Source organism: Salmo trutta, chromosome 13, assembly GCF_901001165.1.
Source record: "Salmo trutta chromosome 13, fSalTru1.1, whole genome shotgun sequence".
NCBI classification, from domain to species: Eukaryota; Metazoa; Chordata; class Actinopteri; order Salmoniformes; family Salmonidae; genus Salmo; species Salmo trutta.
The window spans coordinates 22,242,501-22,262,937 of record NC_042969.1 but is presented as its reverse complement, the minus strand read 5'-3'; the positions used below and the strand labels follow the sequence as shown (position 1 = coordinate 22,262,937).

The 20,437-nt window shown below is 41.3% G+C and overlaps 1 protein-coding gene across 1 annotated transcript; it reads right to left on the bottom strand.

The window, feature by feature from the left end:
- Window positions 1-730: 730 nt before the first annotated feature.
- Window positions 731-5,485, bottom strand: cxcl14 (chemokine (C-X-C motif) ligand 14). The gene is made up of 4 exons (XM_029771424.1): window positions 5,161-5,485; window positions 4,013-4,118; window positions 2,411-2,524; window positions 731-1,942 (listed from the first exon to the last, which is right to left on the bottom strand). Exons 1-4 carry the CDS (start codon window positions 5,225-5,227, stop codon window positions 1,927-1,929), a joined length of 303 nt encoding a protein of 100 aa, XP_029627284.1. The 5' UTR covers window positions 5,228-5,485; the 3' UTR covers window positions 731-1,926.
- Window positions 5,486-20,437: the final 14,952 nt, after the last annotated feature.

Below are 20,437 nucleotides of genomic sequence, written 5' to 3'. Positions count from 1 at the left end.
TCAGATAGAAAGCGTTTGTGCGCCATCTACTGGGGAAAATACTACATAGTTTTTGCTGTTGTTGCCCTGCTCAACAAAACAACAACCATAATCTTAATGCGTTCTTCATCAGTGTCCCTACCAGAGGTAAATCGCAAACTTGTTCCATTGTTTGTTTATTATTTGAGATTGGTAGCCACACAATTCAATCTCTGCATTTCTAGAAAGGCAAATGCAAAGTTGCAGTGTGATATAAGTGTGATATAATCGTGTGTGCTGTCTGTGTGTAGGGTCTTGTCTGAGATATACAGAAAGTAAGGAAAGACTAATTGTATCTGTGTAGTGTCTGTTGCTCTGTCAGAGAGGGTTGGCTCAGTGACCAGTTCATTAAGTAGCACAGCACCATCTAGCGATAACAAATGGACTGATATTTTGATATTTAGGCTGTCTGAAAGCTCAGATGTGTGGAGTGAAAATACAACGTTGATTTAGCAATTAACATACAATTTCAAGGAAACAATAAAAGGGATGTTTTAGACAGTGCTTTTTAAATGTTTTATATTGCTGTGCTTGTTGACATACACTCCTTAGAATGTTTTTAATGTGTGCTTGGTGGGTCAGTTCTAACAGATACTACAAAATTCTCTTACCGAATGAACATTTAAATAGCAAAACAACAATAACTCAATAATACAATACATTACACTAGAAAGTCTGAGATGAATTCATTCTCACTAACATAGACTATTGGTCTATTTACAAAATGTTTATTGATATATGTAAATATAAAATAAGGATGCACCTTCTTTGAAGAAAATGTATATTGAGCGTTCTGTTTGGTGAAATAAAAATGGTACCGTCATTGTAACAACGTATACCAATGGCTTACAAAATAATCACACCTTCTTGAAGGTTATCATTCAGAAAGGTATTGGATAATATCACGAAAATGCTTTATAATCAACCACTTGTTAAGTAACAATTTCATGTTTCAATGTCTTGATTCTTATGATGTACAATTAGATATATCTTGATAAGATTACTTTTCCATAGGTAATGATGAAGAGTTTATTCTACAATGGAACATGTTGATGAACTCCAGTCTTTGTAGAATACAGCATAAGAACACTGAAGACATCAGGAAAATGATACAAAATACAGCAAATGGACAATTTATTATACAATAGCTGTTTACAATAGTTCCTACCAGGTACAGAAAATATATGTCTTACAAGATCTAAATTAACAGGCTGACTTTACATACCCCTCATAATAACCTACAACTGATTTATTGCATAATGGAAAGGGAATGGCACCAAGGACATCTAAAATAACATTGACCTAGTCATCTGAATGTGTTTCTTTCTCTTGTACACTATTCTCTTTGAATGGACTCAAATGTACAAAATGAATGATATACATAGAGCTGTTTTTAAATAATTCTCTTCATCACATTCCCTAGACACGTATACAGTGTGCTATGTTTGACACCTCTGGAGTGCACAGCAAGATACAGCAGGATTACTCCCAGTTGGTACAATAACCCTATGTTCCTTTCATCTTACAAGACATCCACATACTGTAGTCACCAGTACATACAAATGGTTCAAGGGCATACAAAACATCTCCTATTCGAAAGAAAAACACCTTGGGCCAGATTCATGAAGGACCTTTTTTCACAGCATTTCCTCCTGTATCATCTTTCACAGCCTTGAACGTTGGCATTGGAGAAATATGACCATTATTACAGTTGAAATGACTTAAGTGAGTAACAATAATTAGCCTGATGGCCAACTTAAACGGCACCAGAAAACTAGACATCGCTGCTTGATAAATCTCACTCCAAGACCAAGTACTGATTGCTGGGAGATAATGTCTTGTTTTTCACAAAAACAGTCTTGATGGTGTTTTTTTTCACTTGTTCCCTTTGTTTACATAATCTATATGTTAAGCTTCATACACCCTACAAAGGAGACAAGAAAAAAGTGTGAAATACAGCCAAATATCATACACAATTACATAGCTATATAGATTCCTATAACCAAAATTTCAATAGCACTATAATACATTATAGTTCGTATTATGAACAATAGGTGCCAGTTCTGTTCCTATAAAACAGTATGTAACATAACCATTTGCAAAATGTTAAATGTGTTTCAACTGCAGAACAGATGTAGGATCTTAATAAGAGCCAGTTTGCTACAGCAGGAAAATAATCCTGCAGCAACAGGAAATGTGAATTATTATGTTGATTATAATTAATGATGAAAACTTCAGAAGCCTTATTAAATCTCAAATACACTACAGGTTTTACATTTCCTGCCTTGCAGTAAAGTTCTCCTGCAACAGGGTGATTAAAATAAGATCATATATCTGTATGCAACAGCAGTACTCTTACAACTTTAGTTCATGGAGTGGGATGACCTCTCACCTATGCTTATCCTTCCAGATCCGGAACCACTTGACCAGGTTTTTGGTGCTCTGCAGTTTGGGGTGCAGACAGTACTCCTGCCCCTTGAAGCGCGACACATTCTCCATGGTGACACTGACAAACAAAAGAAGCGAGGAAAAGTGTAAGAGAAAATAGCTAATCCACCTTACTGCATTAGAATCATAAGCGATGTTGGTTAATGTTAGCTGCAAAGTAATTATAACAACCCAAGCAATGTGGTAAGAATACTGCAATAACTTTAATACATTCTATCTCTGACATCTTAAACGTAAACACTCATGGAGAGGTTCTATGAACAGGCTTTAGAAACAGCACTGGGTGGGCAGGCCTATACATGATTTCTGAGCATGGCCAGATTAACCCATTGACATTCAGAGCAGCAGTTAGAGATACTAGTCTGTCTTTATGGCATATTTCGGCCGGTCATGACATGTGCTGTGTTGTGCCCAGAGCTATGCAGGGGCTTCTCAAATCAATCTCTTATTAGTGTGTCTGCTGCTTAGTGAATGATTCACCTGCCCAGCCAACAGAGGTCTTGGTTCATTTGGTTAACTCCTAAGCTGGAGTTGGAAGCACTGCTGTCACAGTTGGGGTGCCCCCCCCCCCCCCCTCCAGAATGTTAAATTCTGAGATGTGACCCCAATGCCAGCCAACAAAGGAGAGAAGGCACACTCTTTCTGGAGCCTGCTGAGTCTCAAATTACACTGAGGTCAGTGGCCAGTGGCCACCATTTTATGCAAGCATTAATCTGCCTGAATATGAAGTTTATCACATTGACCCCAGGACAGCAGTAAATAAAGCAGTAAATAGCAGTTTAATAGTCCAAGCGCCAACACAACTCTTTGTTGGACGGACTCTAAAGTCTTAAGATCATATCGAGAGCAATGTACTGTACTCCAAAACAGCAGGACAAAATGACATTTGTTTTCAAGTTTTTTTTTTGCTGTTGATGGGAACACATTTCTGTGCGATACCTCTAGTGAACAGCAGATGGCGAAAGAGTATGATCTTTTACAAAAGTAAGGTCTGCTTCCACCGAAAATGACTCAAATGTAAGATCAGTGTCTATTTGACAATGGGGTCTGATGCATGCAGTAGTATAGGGCAATGCAATTCCATTTTGAACCCTCAAAAAGAGGTAAACAGTCACTCTTATCTGGAGAGGGAAAGTCCCTATTGGATGCCAAGGCTGTGGTCCAGTTGTGCTGTGGTCCAGTTGAGCAAGCAATGCTTTAAAAGTAATAGATCAAATGATAGGGAATAATAGGCGACTGGATGGTGCATGTGGACAAAGACCATCCTTTACTGTCTAATTTAAGTTAATAGGTTTTCTCAAGAATGTCTGGATTGAGGAGTTATCAGATTCCATTCCAGAGCAATATATTTATAGGTCAATCAGCTGCTTTGATATAGTAGGAGATTAGAACATCAGAGTGACTATTTAGACAAGTTACTGCATTTGGCAAACAAACAGAATAGCACACAATGACTGACATCTCTGAAACAAACAGAACATGGGATTGACAATGGCAATGCAGAAAGAGAGAGAGTGCAAGATACATTTTTCAAAGAAAGACTCACAATATCATCTTCTCTTGGCAGAAAGGATGTTTGGGTTTAATCTCCAGCTTTTGCACATCCTTGTAGCGAATCTTTGGCCCTTTTCTTGTGCACCTGCACTTGTAGGCTGTGAAGAAAACAGATGTGTTTTACAAAGGCTTTCAAATAAACACTTTGGTCTGAACGTTTTCAGCCATCTGTAGACTAGCTCTCTGGTATGATTTCCTGACTTCACACAGATTGTCAGGTGCAGCATAGGCCTCACTAAACCTGTATGGAATAAAACAAAGAGAACGAGAACGATTTAAGAGGGCTCAGTAACGGCAGTGTAAAACAGAAAAGCGTAATTATTATCTCCACTGTAAATCAAGGCGCGCTGATTCACACCGCCACCGGGACTGTTTCCCGCGCATGCATGTGGTCAGGCTCGTACTCACTATGGAACGTGTGACCCACATCTTTAAGGCGACCTCATCAACCATCTCCAATTCCTCAATGACGGGCATCACAATTCTCATCATCAACCGCGATAACTGACCAAGACTAATCAGAAAAAAGATTGCAGTCAAAGTGCAGTATGACTGCAGTACACTGTAGTTTAACTTCAGTATGCTACAAATACTTGTCCAAAATATGGAGTAATTTTGCAGTGTAACTGCAGTTACAGTGCAGTATAACTGCAGTTCAACTGCGTACACTGCAGTTATTCTTCAATTACTGCGTCCAAAATACAACAGTTGAGTGCAGTTACTGCACTTTTACTGCAGTTTCAAAACTGTAATATTTTTTGTTAGGTGAAGACCAGCACCAGTTTACCACCATGAATTGGATAAATGTAAAACGATGAAGAACAAAATTGATACAAAGTAACCTGGCTACAGACTGTGGGTGAGTGGTGAACACAACAAACGAACAAAGCCACAATTTTACAAAACAAACCAAGAAGTACAACACAGTAATAACTCAACGGTTATAAACAACAATAGCCTACTGTTGCCAAAAGTGAGCAAGCATATTTGAAGATGGCAAATTAATGGCAATGGTAAAACATTACAGGTGCAATTTGGCTGCCAAACTAACCAATTGTTTTTAAAAACTCATTAGCATCAGCTTAACATGTAAAATGCTTAAAACACGTTTTCATTACTCAAATAGTAATAGATAATTACCTTCTGCTTGGAGGGAATATAAAGCAATAATTAACAAAAGCAACGCTGCTGTTGAACAACGATGCATTTTGTCTGCTGATGATGAACCTCAAATTCGGACCTCCCGACTGGTTTCGCTTAGTAAAAATCACTCAAACAACACTATCCTTGTATTCGCTCCTTAACTTTAGAGATGACAGGAGGAACAGTATTTGATCTCTATTCTTCCGAATACTCTCGAGTTTTGACTAACTCCTTAGGTCCAGAGCGCTCAGATCAGATGAAATGTAATCCGCATTTGACGCCACTCGCGTTTCTTGCCTTTTATCCCTACATGTTGTTGAGCAGCAGCTTTTAAAAACCAGCTCTGTCCCATCTCATTAATATGCACAGCCAGCCAACGAATCAAACACTTGAAAAACAGAAGTGGAATACATAAAAGAGAGTGGAATAGTTAGGAAAAAACACTAAAGAAGGAGAGGAAAATGGAAAGTTTAGAATTAGATTAGCCTACTAATTATACATTTGATTGAAGTTATTATGCTGATTTTCAAAGTTGCCTGGGACAGCTAGAGCAACTTTCCACAAACGATTCTAACAGTGTAGTATCATTTGTGCATGGCCCACACTGCCTCTCCATTCCAAATATGTATTTTCAGGCTGATTGAATCTACTGAGACATGTTTCCAAGGCAAACATGTCTCATAATCACAGTAGTGGTGAAGTAGTACTTTGGTGCCATCTCAAGACTTTTCCAGCAATTTAGAGATTTCAAAGACGTTTAAATTCCTGAGAAAGATTGAAAACACTGACACTGACACATCTGGAAGTAATTAGATGATCATTGATACAGTATAATTGCAATTGATGAGAAAACATTGTACTCAATTAATTGTCCCCATTCCTTGATCATATACCATAGAACAACAGAGTGCTATTTTATTTGAAAATGTATCAAAACAAAATAAGAGTTCAAAATAGGAATTTATAGTCAGCCAACTGAAGTCAGGCTTCTTATAACATCCTATTGAAAAGTGACTGACTCTAGACCTGTTGGCATATTGTGTCTTGGTCATAATAAAACAGTTATTTGGAACATTTGTGGATAAACAATGTTAATAGGGGTACATGGGAATACATGCACCCGTTGTTTCTTTGCAGATTACCATGCAGAGTTGTTCCTTGTAAAAGATAGCCCTGAGAAAAACCTTTTGACCCTCCCATTTGTGCTACAATAATTTGGTGAACAGAAAGCCTTCATCAGAATATACCATTCTTTTCCTGGCTTGGATTTTCAGCCAATCCTCTTATCCCATCTGTCATCACTCACTCATACCAGCCTCCATGAAATGTCTCTTTCTGCAGCCTCTCAGAACCTGTGTGGAAAATGAAAAGTGAGCAAATTAAGTTTGAAGCTAAGCATAAGTCATTCCTTGCAATCCAACTGTAACATTTGCCCTGTTTGGTTGAAGCTTTTCACACCGAGAAGAGATTGATGAAGCTGGATTCCAATCAATTGGATCAGTCCAAATCAATTATAGTTTGTTGACCTAGTTTATACATACCCACAGAAGGCAGTACTACCTTCTTCATCCATTCAGGATTTTGGGAGAAAATTAGGACCTAGTTTGGTTGGTTGGTTGTTATCCAGTTCAAACATTGGAAACTTTTAATGCTATCCAAAAAGTGTGAAATTGAATAACAAAGTTTAACATTCAGCAGATCATCAGTTGAGCACTTTAGTTCATTTAACCTGAAGTATTTATATTAAAAAAAATAGGTGTGCTTACATTTATGGGTTAGACAACGTGCCCAACTGTTTATGAAATTATAAACTCCCCATCTCTTAGGAGCACACCTGTATTGTGTCTGTGTGCTTTTAGTACACTTGACAATGGTCTATCACAGAACTAATTCACAGCCCAAAGTAAACTTTATCCCTAAGTCAAACATTGTATTCTATTCTTTGTCATCCATTGGATGCGATATTGTCACTGATGGAGGGTCCCTGCCAGAAATGGCCGAAATGCAGCCTTTTTTCTGCCAAAAGATGGTCTTGCTATGAAACCCAAACAGATCAGCTAAGCTACGTTTCAACGCTCTGGGTTCTCACTAGCAAATGGCACCATATTCGCTACATAGTGCACTACTTTTGACCAGAGCCCTATGGGCCCTGGTCAAAATAGGGCTCTGGGAAAAGTAGTGCACTATATATGGAATAGGATACCATTTGGGACGCAGACAGAGTGGGATGGGGAGATGGGTCTCTCCAAACATTAGTTGTTCCAGTGAAGGCGATGATTAATCAAGTCCACACAGTCCATCTTCTCCAAAGATGCCTGTTTGCTGACCGCAAAAACTACATTGATTCACATTGGGACATCACCATGGCCTACATGTGTGCAATCATATGTGCCTGAGTCATTTTGAGGAAACTCAACCAACTCCTGAAGAGGAGCGCTGCTTTCTGATCCTCATTATATCTGATGCTGGTGATGGAGCTTCACGTATATATAGTGTCTGGATCCTGCCGGCCCAATCAGAGGTGGCAACGTGGGTTGATATATGTATGTGACATATGCTGGCTCACTCCCAGGGATCAAATCAATCACATTTTATTAGTCACATGCGCCGAATACAGCAGGTGTAAACCTTACAGTGAAATGCTTACTTACAAGCCCCTAACCAACAGTGCAGTACCAATAAGAATAAGAAATAAAAGTAACAAGTAATTAAAGAGCAGCAGTAAAATAACAATAGCGAGACTATATACAGAGGGTACCGGTACAGAGTCAATGTGCGGGGGCAGCGGTTAGTCAAGGCAATTTAGGTAATATGTACACGTAGGTAGAGTTATTAAAGTGACTATGCATAGATGATAACTACAGAGAGTAGCAGTGGTGTAAAGGGGGGGGGGGTGCAAACAGGTTAGGTAGCCATTTGATTAGATGTCCGTGATGGCTGTTAGCTTACATAGGAATTTATAAGGTCCAGTAGTGTGCAGTATGACTGGGAGATATGAGTGAAGTCAACAGCAGGGCTGTGCCACTGTTGACATTGTCAGGCGAATAAAGACCTTGGCATCCTAATTGGCCTGGGCCTGGGGGAGCCATAGATCATCCTGACTACTTCCCAAATGGCACCCTATTCCATTCATAGTGCACTACTTTTTGACCAGGGCCCATAGGGCTAAAGAGGGGATGATTGTCTGTGTAAATAGAACACAACCCAGTATATTATTCTACATTACATTATATTAGGACAGGATACAATTCGATATTTGTGTTTTTTATGGACCACAAATTCTTTTAATCACAATTTGATTATATATAGGGTTGTTTTATTTATTGAGTTATATGAATATTTCACATCAAACTCAATCAAGCCATTACAAGTTCTAGTGGATGCTTGAGTGAATCACTGTCAGTCTGAGAAACTGAACTGAAGGTAGGAACTGCCATATTTGAAATGACAGGCAGCTGTTGAAACATATTTGAAAGTTAACTGTTGGTGTCAGATTCTCTGTTTTCACCACGTGAGTCATCCTACTAGCAGAGAAAATACATTCTTTCAGAAACGCGTGGAAGAACTCTCAACATTGAGCAGACCATAGTTTGATCGATGATAGAAAAAGCATTCTTTGTATTCAAGTGTCTATCAACTGTCCAACAAGAGTGTGCGCAACAATCTCAAAGATACAGTATACAAGTTTTCTTAATATTAAAATCCTGAAAATAACCTTCATTAACCTGAAACAGTTTGAGCAGTGTATAGATTTCTCGTGAGCGTATAGAGTGACTGACTGTCTGAACCAGGTCAGGGAACAGTGGAAAGAACTAAACCAGACCACAATGTCCTTTGTATATGATATGTACCGCCACAGAAATAGTTATCTAATAAACTCTCTCAGCTCTCTAACAAAACTGTTTATCTAAGACAGGACCATTTAAAATCATTTGAACTAAATGCTCCCACATCTCATTCAACACATACACAGAAGGAGGCATTAGCACATGCCAGGAACCCTCAGCAGTGTTGATCTGTTCCATGCTTCAGTACATGTCGTGCCTTATGCCTCAGCAGATTTACATACATAATTCTCATCATCAAAATGTCTGGTTTTTGGTGAGTCATGTGAAGGACACTCACAGACAAGGTTATGTAAGTTATAGCTTTAGCCGCTCCTGGTGGATGCAGCACATTTTAGCCAAGGATTTGTACTATTTTGAGGTATTTCACAGAGAGGGCAGGTTTGTTGTTGATGTTATATAAGTTACCTTGATTATATAAAAGGCACTTCTAAAAACTAACAGTGCAGTCCACATTTATCAGCTGACATTTGACATTTGAAATGCATCAAATGTATACTTCCTGGATCTCTGTGGTCACTGTTTACTTGAATTACATAAACTTTACATAAAGTCCACGAAGCAATTGATGTGTTTTTTTTAATTTTATTTTTCCAGAACAATAGTCAGAGTCAGTCAGCGTGGCTTGGGGTGAAAAGACAAGCTTTCATCAGGCTCCAGATTTGCTCATATAAGTAAAGGAATCCAGGGCTGTACCAGGCTGTCAACAGACCCAGCTGGATAGTGATAACAGTTTCAGACAGCAGGAAGAACATTCTGTACTATGTGCATACTGCATAGGAGAACATACAGTATGGAACATCTCTCTGGTATTTTCATAGGGATTTGGCCTTATCTCTAAGGATACTTTTTATGTGTTTTATGTCTTCTACTGGTGTTTGGGGATTTCATTCTGTGATGCATTCCAGAATCATGCCACTGAGAGCACTCCCTTTGGTCCTCTACTATATAAGAAACACCAGTAAGCCAGAAAGTCATTTGTGCTAGGAAGGAAGACCTCTTTGTCCACTGATCCTCCAAAACACATTCAGCTGATTGATGGTGTATCGAAACAGAGGTGAACCTTTTCTCACAGAATCCATATTTCCTTGTTTTTTTCTGAACATGATTAATCTGTACGTGTCTGTGTCGGTCAAGAGAGAGATGGTTTATTTGAACACCACGTTCCAGTGGTGAAATAAACCCATCTGCATCGAAAACCTGATGTCCAAACAGAGAGCTCTGGGCTCGTCAAAAAAGATGAAGGGAACAGAGTAATTGTAGGAACGTAGAACAAACGAACACTCCTGGCCAATGGGATAGAAGGACTGGGGGAATGGAGGCAGGGTGTCTGATTCTCTGTGGGAGAATGCTAAACTGGAGTGCAGCCCAACAATAATCCACATTGCATGAGATTAGTGGGGGTGGATTGCGGGAAAATAAAGCCCTGCAGGTTTTAGCTGTCACTGAGGTTGCTAGGCAAGAACCAGAACATTACCCCACCACAATGTAAATAAACAGCAGTAAAATAAGCTGATTAGCCCCACAAGGCCCATTGCCTCCCACCATTATCTCCACACCACTGATGCTTTCAGGCTGTCTCAAATGACACCCCATAGGGCTCTGGTCAAAGGTAGAGCACCAAATAGGGAATAGGGTTTCATTTGGGACGCAACCTCAGTCTGCACTAGGATTTCTGCACCCCTGTCCAAACAACATCTAGCTATCACTCCCCTCACTCAATAAGCCCCATGTGTAGTCTATCTGTCTGTGTCTTCTCTGGCACAGAGTATGTTTTTTAACAATTTAGAGCAGAGTAATTTTGGAGCTATTATTTCATAGGGTGAATCACTTATATTGGGTGTTCATCAAATAATAACCTGTTAAAAGAGCAGCTGTGTCAATGTGTCTGAGGGATGATTCATTGTCAGAATACGAAAATGGATTAATAATAGTCAGAAACGATTTGCTTTAACATGATGAGGCTTCATAGATAAATAGGGAAGAGTATTTGTGAAGAGATATCAACTGATTGATATTGGAACTGGAGCTGGTATGTTTACAACATCATGTTATGTGATTAAGATCAAGTGTTTCACATAATTCACCAAATTCCACCTATTAGCATTTAGGCAGTCCCATGTCTGACAACACAAGTGTAGTATAATTGCAAGACATTTTTCTAAAAACAACTTACAGTGCCATCACATCTCTTACTGGCTTAACCTAAAACAATAGTTTCAGCTGGTCTGCGTAGTATGTCCTCTGTGACCATGACAGAAAAATTGGAGCGCTTTTATCCAGCCAATCTGAAGTGTTTGTAAGAACGGCAGGCCTGGGGGTAGTAAGTGCTACCTTTAAGTTGATCAAAGGCCCCACCTGAGACAGAATATGTACATCCACACAAATCCCTGTTATAACAACTGTCTCAAAAGTGTTTGCACAGATATGTCTCTCCGCACAGAGCGCTGAGTCATAATCAGGATTTATGTGTTATTGACGGGTAGTGGCAGGTTGTGCACTGTACATACTGTTTACTGTGAATATGACATGGCTCATTGAGCTAAAGCCGGGCTCAAGACAGCTATCCCCAAAGTGTTTAATTGTTACAGTGACATGTAAAGGGATATCCCGGAGATGTCTCACTACTTACATCTGTCAGGATATACATCTTAAAGGAGAAGTTCAGGCCATTCTAAGGAGATGCTCAGGGCATTCTAAGGAGATCCTCATGCCATTCTAAGAAGATGCTTGGGGCATTCTAAGGAGATCCTCATGCCATTCTAAGGAGATCCTCATGCCATTCTAAGGAGATGCTCAGGGCATTCTAAGGAGATCCTCATGCCATTCTAAGGAGATGCTCAGGGCATTCTAAGGAGATCCTCATGCCATTCTAAGGAGATCCTCATGCCATTCTAAGAAGATGCTTGGGGCATTCTAAGGAGATCCTCATGCCATTCTAAGGAGATCCTCATGCCATTCTAAGGAGATCCTCATGCCATTCTAAGGAGATGCTCAGGGCATTCTAAGGAGATCCTCATGCCATTCTAAGGAGATGCTCAGGGCATTCTAAGGAGATCCTCATGCCATTCTAAGGAGAAGCTCAGGGCATTCTAAGGAGATCCTCATGCCATTCTAAGGAGATGCTGAGGGCATTCCAAAGAGATCTTCAGGCTATTCTTAGGAGATGCTCAGGCCATTCCAAGGAGATGCTCAGGGCATTTTAATGAGATGCTCAGGGCATCCTAAGGAGATCCTCAGGCCATTTTTAAGGAGATACTCAGGGCTTTGCATTCAGCTTATTGTCATTGGATATTCATGAACCTTTTGCATTTTTAATGTCTGTCATTTATCTCCATCTACTTTAACCTTAAACTATATGTGGCAGGCGTCAGAGACACTATCACCTGGATATTTGGTCACCGGATTCTCCCTGCAAGGTTTAGATTTCTTTGTCTTTACTAATAGCTTAGGCCATCTGTCCAGTCACTATATAGGTTCACTATAAGCCCTGCAATCCCAGTCTCAACATACCTTCTTTTTCATGTGGACCTTCCTATCTTTGGCCAACAACAAAACAGAATACTTTAGTCAGTATGAATTTGGTTCTTGAGTTTCCTGCTGTTGCATTGCGAAATTAATAAAGCTGTGTTATTTATCACAAACCACAATGTAATCTGCCCAAATCCCTACAAAAGGTTGTAGAGAAGTCACTCCTGACCTGCAGTTATTCTGATCTTTTATCAATAGAATTATATAGAATGTCAGCTTACACCTTCAGAATTCTAGAACCTTCAGCAGACCAAGAGCAAGGACCTGAATTTAAATACCTGCAATAATATTGTCTTAAACAAACAAATACTGCTCGGGGTGCAGATTTTGTCTCAGGCATAAAAAGCAGGCACCTTCCTCATTGATTTAAGCTCAACCTTGGCAAGGCCTCGGTGACCAACCCAGCATCCAAGCAACTGCTATTGACCTGCTGCTGCGGAAACTATTTGTGAATGAGACACAAGGTCTGAGACAAGCCGGCACTCAGTGGGTAGGGTATTTTTTCATCGGTCATAATGGCTTCTTTGTGCACACATTATCTGCTGGCTTGGGGAACCCTACTTGGAATGGCAGGCACGGTGGAAAGCAGATGCCTGTTGGAGTAACTGCACCAACATCAGCATGCTGCAGTCTCAGACTGGACAGCGTCACAACTGTTGCACAAGCCAGGAGAAACAGGCTATTTTACTTTTCAGAGCGGGCGACTGATTCTCTGTCTTTACATTGACATTTTAGTCATTTAGCAGACACTCTTATCCATCTCCATCCTGCCATTAATCAGACGCAGATAGCAGAGATGTCATCAAATGAGTCAACTGAATAGAATCTCTTTCTGTGAGATAAAAGAGAAAATGATGGTAACCATATTTTTTGGAGTACATTGTGGCACTCAATTCTTAGTTTGTGACTCTCACTGTTCATGTACAGAAATCACCAGTTTGTTTGAGTTTGGATATGAAACAAAGCTAAATCAAACAGAGTCCTTTTGTCCCCAATTTCAGAGAAAAATACTATGACGTACTTTATATGCGACTGTCCCACTCAATGTGCATATTTCTTCATGACACACTTGTGGAGCACGTCTGATCTGATGTAAGGGACATTTAGATACCTTCGTCATTAAAGCTGATAATGAGGGTCTTATAGAAAAGATTACAGGATGCCATCCCACAGGCACTTATCACTTTTGAATAAAAAAACATTGTTAGGGAAATGTACATTTATAAATCTTGCTCTCTGGGAAATGATGGAATGATGGAGGGATTCTCATGGGTAGATAGTCTTGTATTCCCAGAGGCTAAGCCAATAATTACCTTTACTATAATGTAATCCTCTTACCAACAGAACTGGGATTCATTTCCCTGAGATGACCAGAAAGGAGGTTTTATTATGTCTGTCTTCCCTAAAATCAGAGAAAACACAAGACTACTTGCACATGGATCTGAAATGTCAGCCCGCAATGAATTTTTATTGTCAACTCCTGCAAAGATGACAATAATTACTTTATGCATGACAATAATTCGTTTCTGCATTGTTTTTATATTGACTGGAAATCACTTGCTTGAAACACTTTTTGCATCACTGCGGTGAGAGTTGTCCCGAAGGAAAGGTTCAGTTTGAACAGAAGCCTGAAGCACATACAGTACCTTCAGATTAAAACATGATGTTTAGTATAAAGTTTAAGTGGTTTTGAATAAAGTTTTGCCTGTAGAATCCCGAAGGCTGCTGGTTGAACAACATGTTGTAACGCCCTGGCCATAGAGAGGGTTTTTCCTCTGTTTTTGGTTAGGCCAGGGTGTGACATGAGTGGGCGTTCTATGTTAATTTTCTATGTTGGTGGTTTAATTTGTTTCGGCCGTGTATGGCTCTCAATCAGGAACAGCTGTAGATCGTTGTTGCTGATTGAGAGTCATACATAGGCAGCCTGTTTTTCCTTTGGGGTTTGTGGGTGAATGTTTTCTGTTTAGAGTTTGTTCCTGACAGAACTGTTGCTGGTTGTTCTTTTTGTTTTCTTTTTGTAGAGTGTTCTTTCGGTCATTAAAAACCTTACAAGATGAACACATCCTCTGCTGCACCCTGGTCTCATTTCAACGACAGCCGTTACACATGTTTTCAAAAAGTCTGTACATATAGGGGTTACAGCAGGGGTTCATAACTCCAAATTGACCAAGTTTTTAAACTCTGTGAAGAGGATAAATAATACTATTGACAGATCCCACTAGGCACAGACGTCAGTTCAACAGACAGATCCCACTGGGCACAGACGTCAGTTCAACAGACAGATCCCACTAGGCACAGACGTCAGTTCAACAGACAGATCCCACTGGGCACAGACATCAGTTCAACAGACAGATTCCACTGGGCACAGACGTCAGTTCAACAGACAGATCCCACTAGGCACAGACATCAGTTCAACAGACAGATCCCACTAGGCACAGACATCAGTTCAACAGACAGATCCCACTGGGCACAGACATCAGTTCAACAGACAGATCCCACTGGGCACAGACATCAGTTCAACAGACAGATCCCACTAGGCACAGACATCAGTTCAACAGACAGATCCCACTAGGCACAGACGTCAGTTCAACAGACAGATCCCACTGGGCACAGATGTCAGTTCAACAGACAGATCCCACTGAGCACAGACGTCAGTTCAACAGACAGATCCCACTAGGCACAGACGTCAGTTCAACAGACAGATCCCACTAGGCACAGACGTCAGTTCAACAGACAGATCCCACTAGGCACAGACATCAGTTCAACAGACAGATCCCACTGGGCACAGACATCAGTTCAACAGACAGATCCCACTGGGCACAGACATCAGTTCAACAGACAGATCCCACTAGGCACAGACATCAGTTCAACAGACAGATCCCACTAGGCACAGACATCAGTTCAACAGACAGATCCCACTAGGCACAGACGTCAGTTCAACAGACAGATCCCACTAGGCACAGACATCAGTTCAACAGACAGATCCCACTGAGCACAGACGTTAGTTGTGCTGCTACCATGTTGTTTTGCTACCATGTTGTCATGTTGTGTTGCTACCATGCTGTGTTTTCATGTGTTGCTGCCATGCTATGTTGTTGTCTTAGGTGTTGTGGTGTCTCTCTTGTCGTGATGTGTGTTTTGTCCTATATTTTTATTACATTTTTACTTTTTAATCCCAGCCCCGTCCCCACAGGAGGCCTTTTGCCTTCTGGTAGGCCGTCATTGTAAATAAGAATTTGTTCTTAACTGACTTGCCTAGTTAAATAAAGATTAAATAAATAAAATATAAGACAGATCCCACTGGGCACAGACATCAGTTCAACAGACAGATCCCACTGGGCACAGACATCAGTTCAACAGACAGATCCCATTAGGCACAGACATCAGTTCAACAGACAGATCCCACTGGGCACAGACATCAGTTCAACAGACAGATCCCATTAGGCACAGACATCAGTTCAACAGACAGATCCCACTAGGCACAGACATCAGTTCAACAGACAGATCCCATTAGGCACAGACATCAGTTCAACAGACAGATCCCACTGAGCACAGACATCAGTTCAACAGACAGATCCCACTAGGCACAGACATCAGTTCAACAGACAGATCCCACTAGGCACAGACATCAGTTCAACAGACAGATCCCACTGGGCACAGACATCAGTTCAACAGACAGATCCCACTGGGCACAGACATCAGTTCAACAGACAGATCCCACTAGGCACAGACATCAGTTCAACAGACAGATCCCACTAGGCACAGACATCAGTTCAACAGACAGATCCCACTAGGCACAGACGTCAGTTCAACAGACAGATCCCACTAGGCACAGACATCAGTTCAACAGACAGATCCCACTGGGCACAGACGTCAGTTCAACAGACAGATCCCACTGGGCATAGACATCAGTTCAACAGACAGATCCCACTGAGCACAGACGTTAGTTGTGCTGCTACCATGTTGTTTTGCTACCATGTTGTCATGTTGTGTTGCTACCATGCTGTGTTTTCATGTGTTGCTGCCATGCTATGTTGTTGTCTTAGGTGTTGTGGTGTCTCTCTTGTCGTGATGTGTGTTTTGTCCTATATTTTTATTACATTTTTACTTTTTAATCCCAGCCCCGTCCCCACAGGAGGCCTTTTGCCTTCTGGTAGGCCGTCATTGTAAATAAGAATTTGTTCTTAACTGACTTGCCTAGTTAAATAAAGATTAAATAAATAAAATATAAGACAGATCCCACTGGGCACAGACATCAGTTCAACAGACAGATCCCACTGGGCACAGACATCAGTTCAACAGACAGATCCCACTAGGCACAGACATCAGTTCAACAGACAGATCCCACTGGGCACAGACATCAGTTCAACAGACAGATCCCACTAGGCACAGACATCAGTTCAACAGACAGATCCCACTGGGCACAGACATCAGTTCAACAGACAGATCCCACTGGGCACAGACGTCAGTTCAACAGACAGATCCCACTGGGCACAGACATCAGTTCAACAGACAGATCCCATTAGGCACAGACATCAGTTCAACAGACAGATCCCATTAGGCACAGACATCAGTTCAACAGACAGATCCCATTAGGCACAGACATCAGTTCAACAGACAGATCCCACTGGGCACAGACATCAGTTCAACAGACAGATCCCACTGGGCACAGACATCAGTTCAACAGACAGATCCCATTAGGCACAGACATCAGTTCAACAGACAGATCCCATTAGGCACAGACATCAGTTCAACAGACAGATCCCATTAGGCACAGACATCAGTTCAACAGACAGATCCCATTAGGCACAGACATCAGTTCAACAGACAGATCCCATTAGGCACAGACATCAGTTCAACAGACAGATCCCACTGGGCACAGACATCAGTTCAACAGACAGATCCCACTGGGCACAGACATCAGTTCAACAGACAGATCCCACTAGGCACAGACATCAGTTCAACAGACAGATCCCACTGGGCACAGACATCAGTTCAACAGACAGATCCCACTGGGCACAGACGTCAGTTCAACAGACAGATCCCACTGAGCACAGACATCAGTTCAACAGACAGATCCCACTGGACACAGACGTCAGTTCAACAGACAGATCCCACTGGGCACAGACGTCAGTTCAACAGACAGATCCCACTGGGCACAGACGTCAGTTCAACAGACAGATCCCACTGGGCACAGACGTCAGTTCAACAGACAGATCCCACTGGGCACAGACGTCAGTTCAACAGACAGATCCCACTGGGCACAGACGTCAGTTCAACAGACAGATCCCACTGGGCACAGACGTCAGTTCAACAGACAGATCCCACTGGGCACAGACGTCAGTTCAACAGACAGATCCCACTAGCCACAGACGTCAGTTCAACAGACAGATCCCACTAGGCACAGACGTCAGTTCAACAGACAGATCCCACTAGGCACAGACATCAGTTCAACAGACAGATCCCACTAGGCACAGACATCAGTTCAACAGACAGATCCCACTAGGCACAGACATCAGTTCAACAGACAGATCCCACTAGGCACAGACATCAGTTCAACAGACAGATCCCACTAGGCACAGACATCAGTTCAACAGACAGATCCCACTAGGCACAGACATCAGTTCAACAGACAGATCCCACTGGGCACAGACATCAGTTCAACAGACAGATCCCATTAGGCACAGACATCAGTTCAACAGACAGATCCCACTAGGCACAGACATCAGTTCAACAGACAGAACCCACTAGGCACAGACATCAGTTCAACAGACAGATCCCACTAGGCACAGACATCAGTTCAACAGACAGATCCCACTAGGCACAGACATCAGTTCAACAGACAGATCCCACTAGGCACAGATGTCAGTTCAACGTCTAGTTTAGATGTACATTCGGTTGAGTTGCCAACTAACGTGAATTGAACAAGAAATCAACAAAACATTTCACTATGTCATTGGATTTAGGTGAAAAAAAAATACAAAATTCCCTTAGGTTGATGACTTTTGGAAAATCCAATCAGTTTTCCATGTTGATTCAACACCATCACGTTGACATTTTTTTGTTGAAATGAAGTGGGAAAGCTCTTGTGATATTCAATCAGTCATTTTTGCAACATTGATGAATAAGATAATTTTAGAGGTACATACACTCTCCCTTTAACCGAAGCTCACAAAAGACTGTGAATATAGGGAATATGTGCTTGTCTATCACTATAACTCTGAATACATAATGTGACATGCAAAGCCACCAGAAGCACCTGGAATAAACAGCATTCAGTTTGATCTTTATTGTCTGCCTGTGTTAGAGTGAAGCAGTATTTGACAGAGCAGGTAAACGAGGCACTTCACCAGAAGTACTGAGTCCAGGACAGCTATCATCACAAGACAAACAGGGGGGATGCCACTGCTCCATTTCATAAAGATCTTATCACAGCTGTGGATAGGGCTATTGTTTCAAGGAGCTCAGGCATAGAGGACAACATTTTCTACTGTACAAAGATACAGGTGGTGGAGCAAGCCAGAGAGGTTGGGATGGGACCAAAAAGTCACTTCTCCGTGTCTTGGATAATGTCCCTGTTGTCTTATTATAAATCATGTACTCTGTCTGAACTCCAATTCCTACATGAGAACATGTACAATTAGTGGAGTCAGTGTTTGTGTTTATTGTTGTGCAACATAATTGTTTCCACCTCTCTTGGATTGAAGAAACCCAACAATTTAAACCAGGGGCTACAGACGAGACCAGGAGCCATGACTTTAGTTTGATTGCCTTTCATCTTCCAAAATGGCTGTACTTAGCCAAAGTGAACTCAGCGTGGGATGTTGTTTTGCTACTGAGTTAGTCAGGCAATGCAATTTCCAAATTGAAAACACATTTGAAAACTGTATTGCACAAGCTTCACAGCTGTATCAGCTGACACTACCTTTATGTTACATAACATTACACTTCCACATTTATTTTTACCATAGTAACACTGTTTACCATAAACATGCCTAAATATGCCTCTGAATGCATTGCAACACAGTAATGTAGGACAAACACTGACAACACAATTACACAGCGAGTGGGACCGGGCCATTCCATTAATGTAGAGAGGGGGGATGGTGGTGGTGGAGTTGAGTTGAAGGAGGGTGGTGGTGGTGATGGTGTGTGAATCCACCCCCTCCTCAGCCTGGTCTCAGAGCCATACAGAATATACTTTACGTATTTGTGAGCACCTCCAAGACATATGATACCTAAAAGGTTTCCAAAAGGGTTCTTTGGCTGTCCCTATAGGAGAACCCTTTATGGTGGAAAGGGTTCTACATGGAACTCAAAAGGGTTCAACCGGATCCAAAAAGGGTTCTTAAAAGGGTTCTCCTATGGGGACAGCCGGAACCCTTTTAGGTTCTAGATAAAACCTTTCCTACGAGTGTATTAATGGTGTAGTTACTTGAGACAGAAACTAAAGTATGGAGTATGGTTAGGGAGGATGATTTAATTTATTTTATTTTACCTTTATTTTACCAGGCAAGTCAGTTAAGAACAAATTCTTGTTTACAATGACAGCCTAGGAACAGTAACTGCCTTGTTCAGGGGCAGAACGACAGATTTTTACCTTGACAGCTCGGCGATTCAATCTAGAAAGCTTTTGGTTACTGGCCCAATGCTCTAACCACTAGGCTACCTGCCGCCCCATCATTAGGGAGTATGATTAGGGAGGATGTTAGGGAGGATGGTTAGGGAGTATGATTAGGGAGGATGTTAGGGAGGATGGTTAGGGAGTATGATTAGGGAGGATGATTAGGGAGGATGATTAGGGAAGATGTTAGGGAGGATGGTTAGGGAGTATGATTAGGGAGGATGGTTAGGGAGGATGATTAGGGAGGATGATTAGGGAGGATGATTATGGAGGA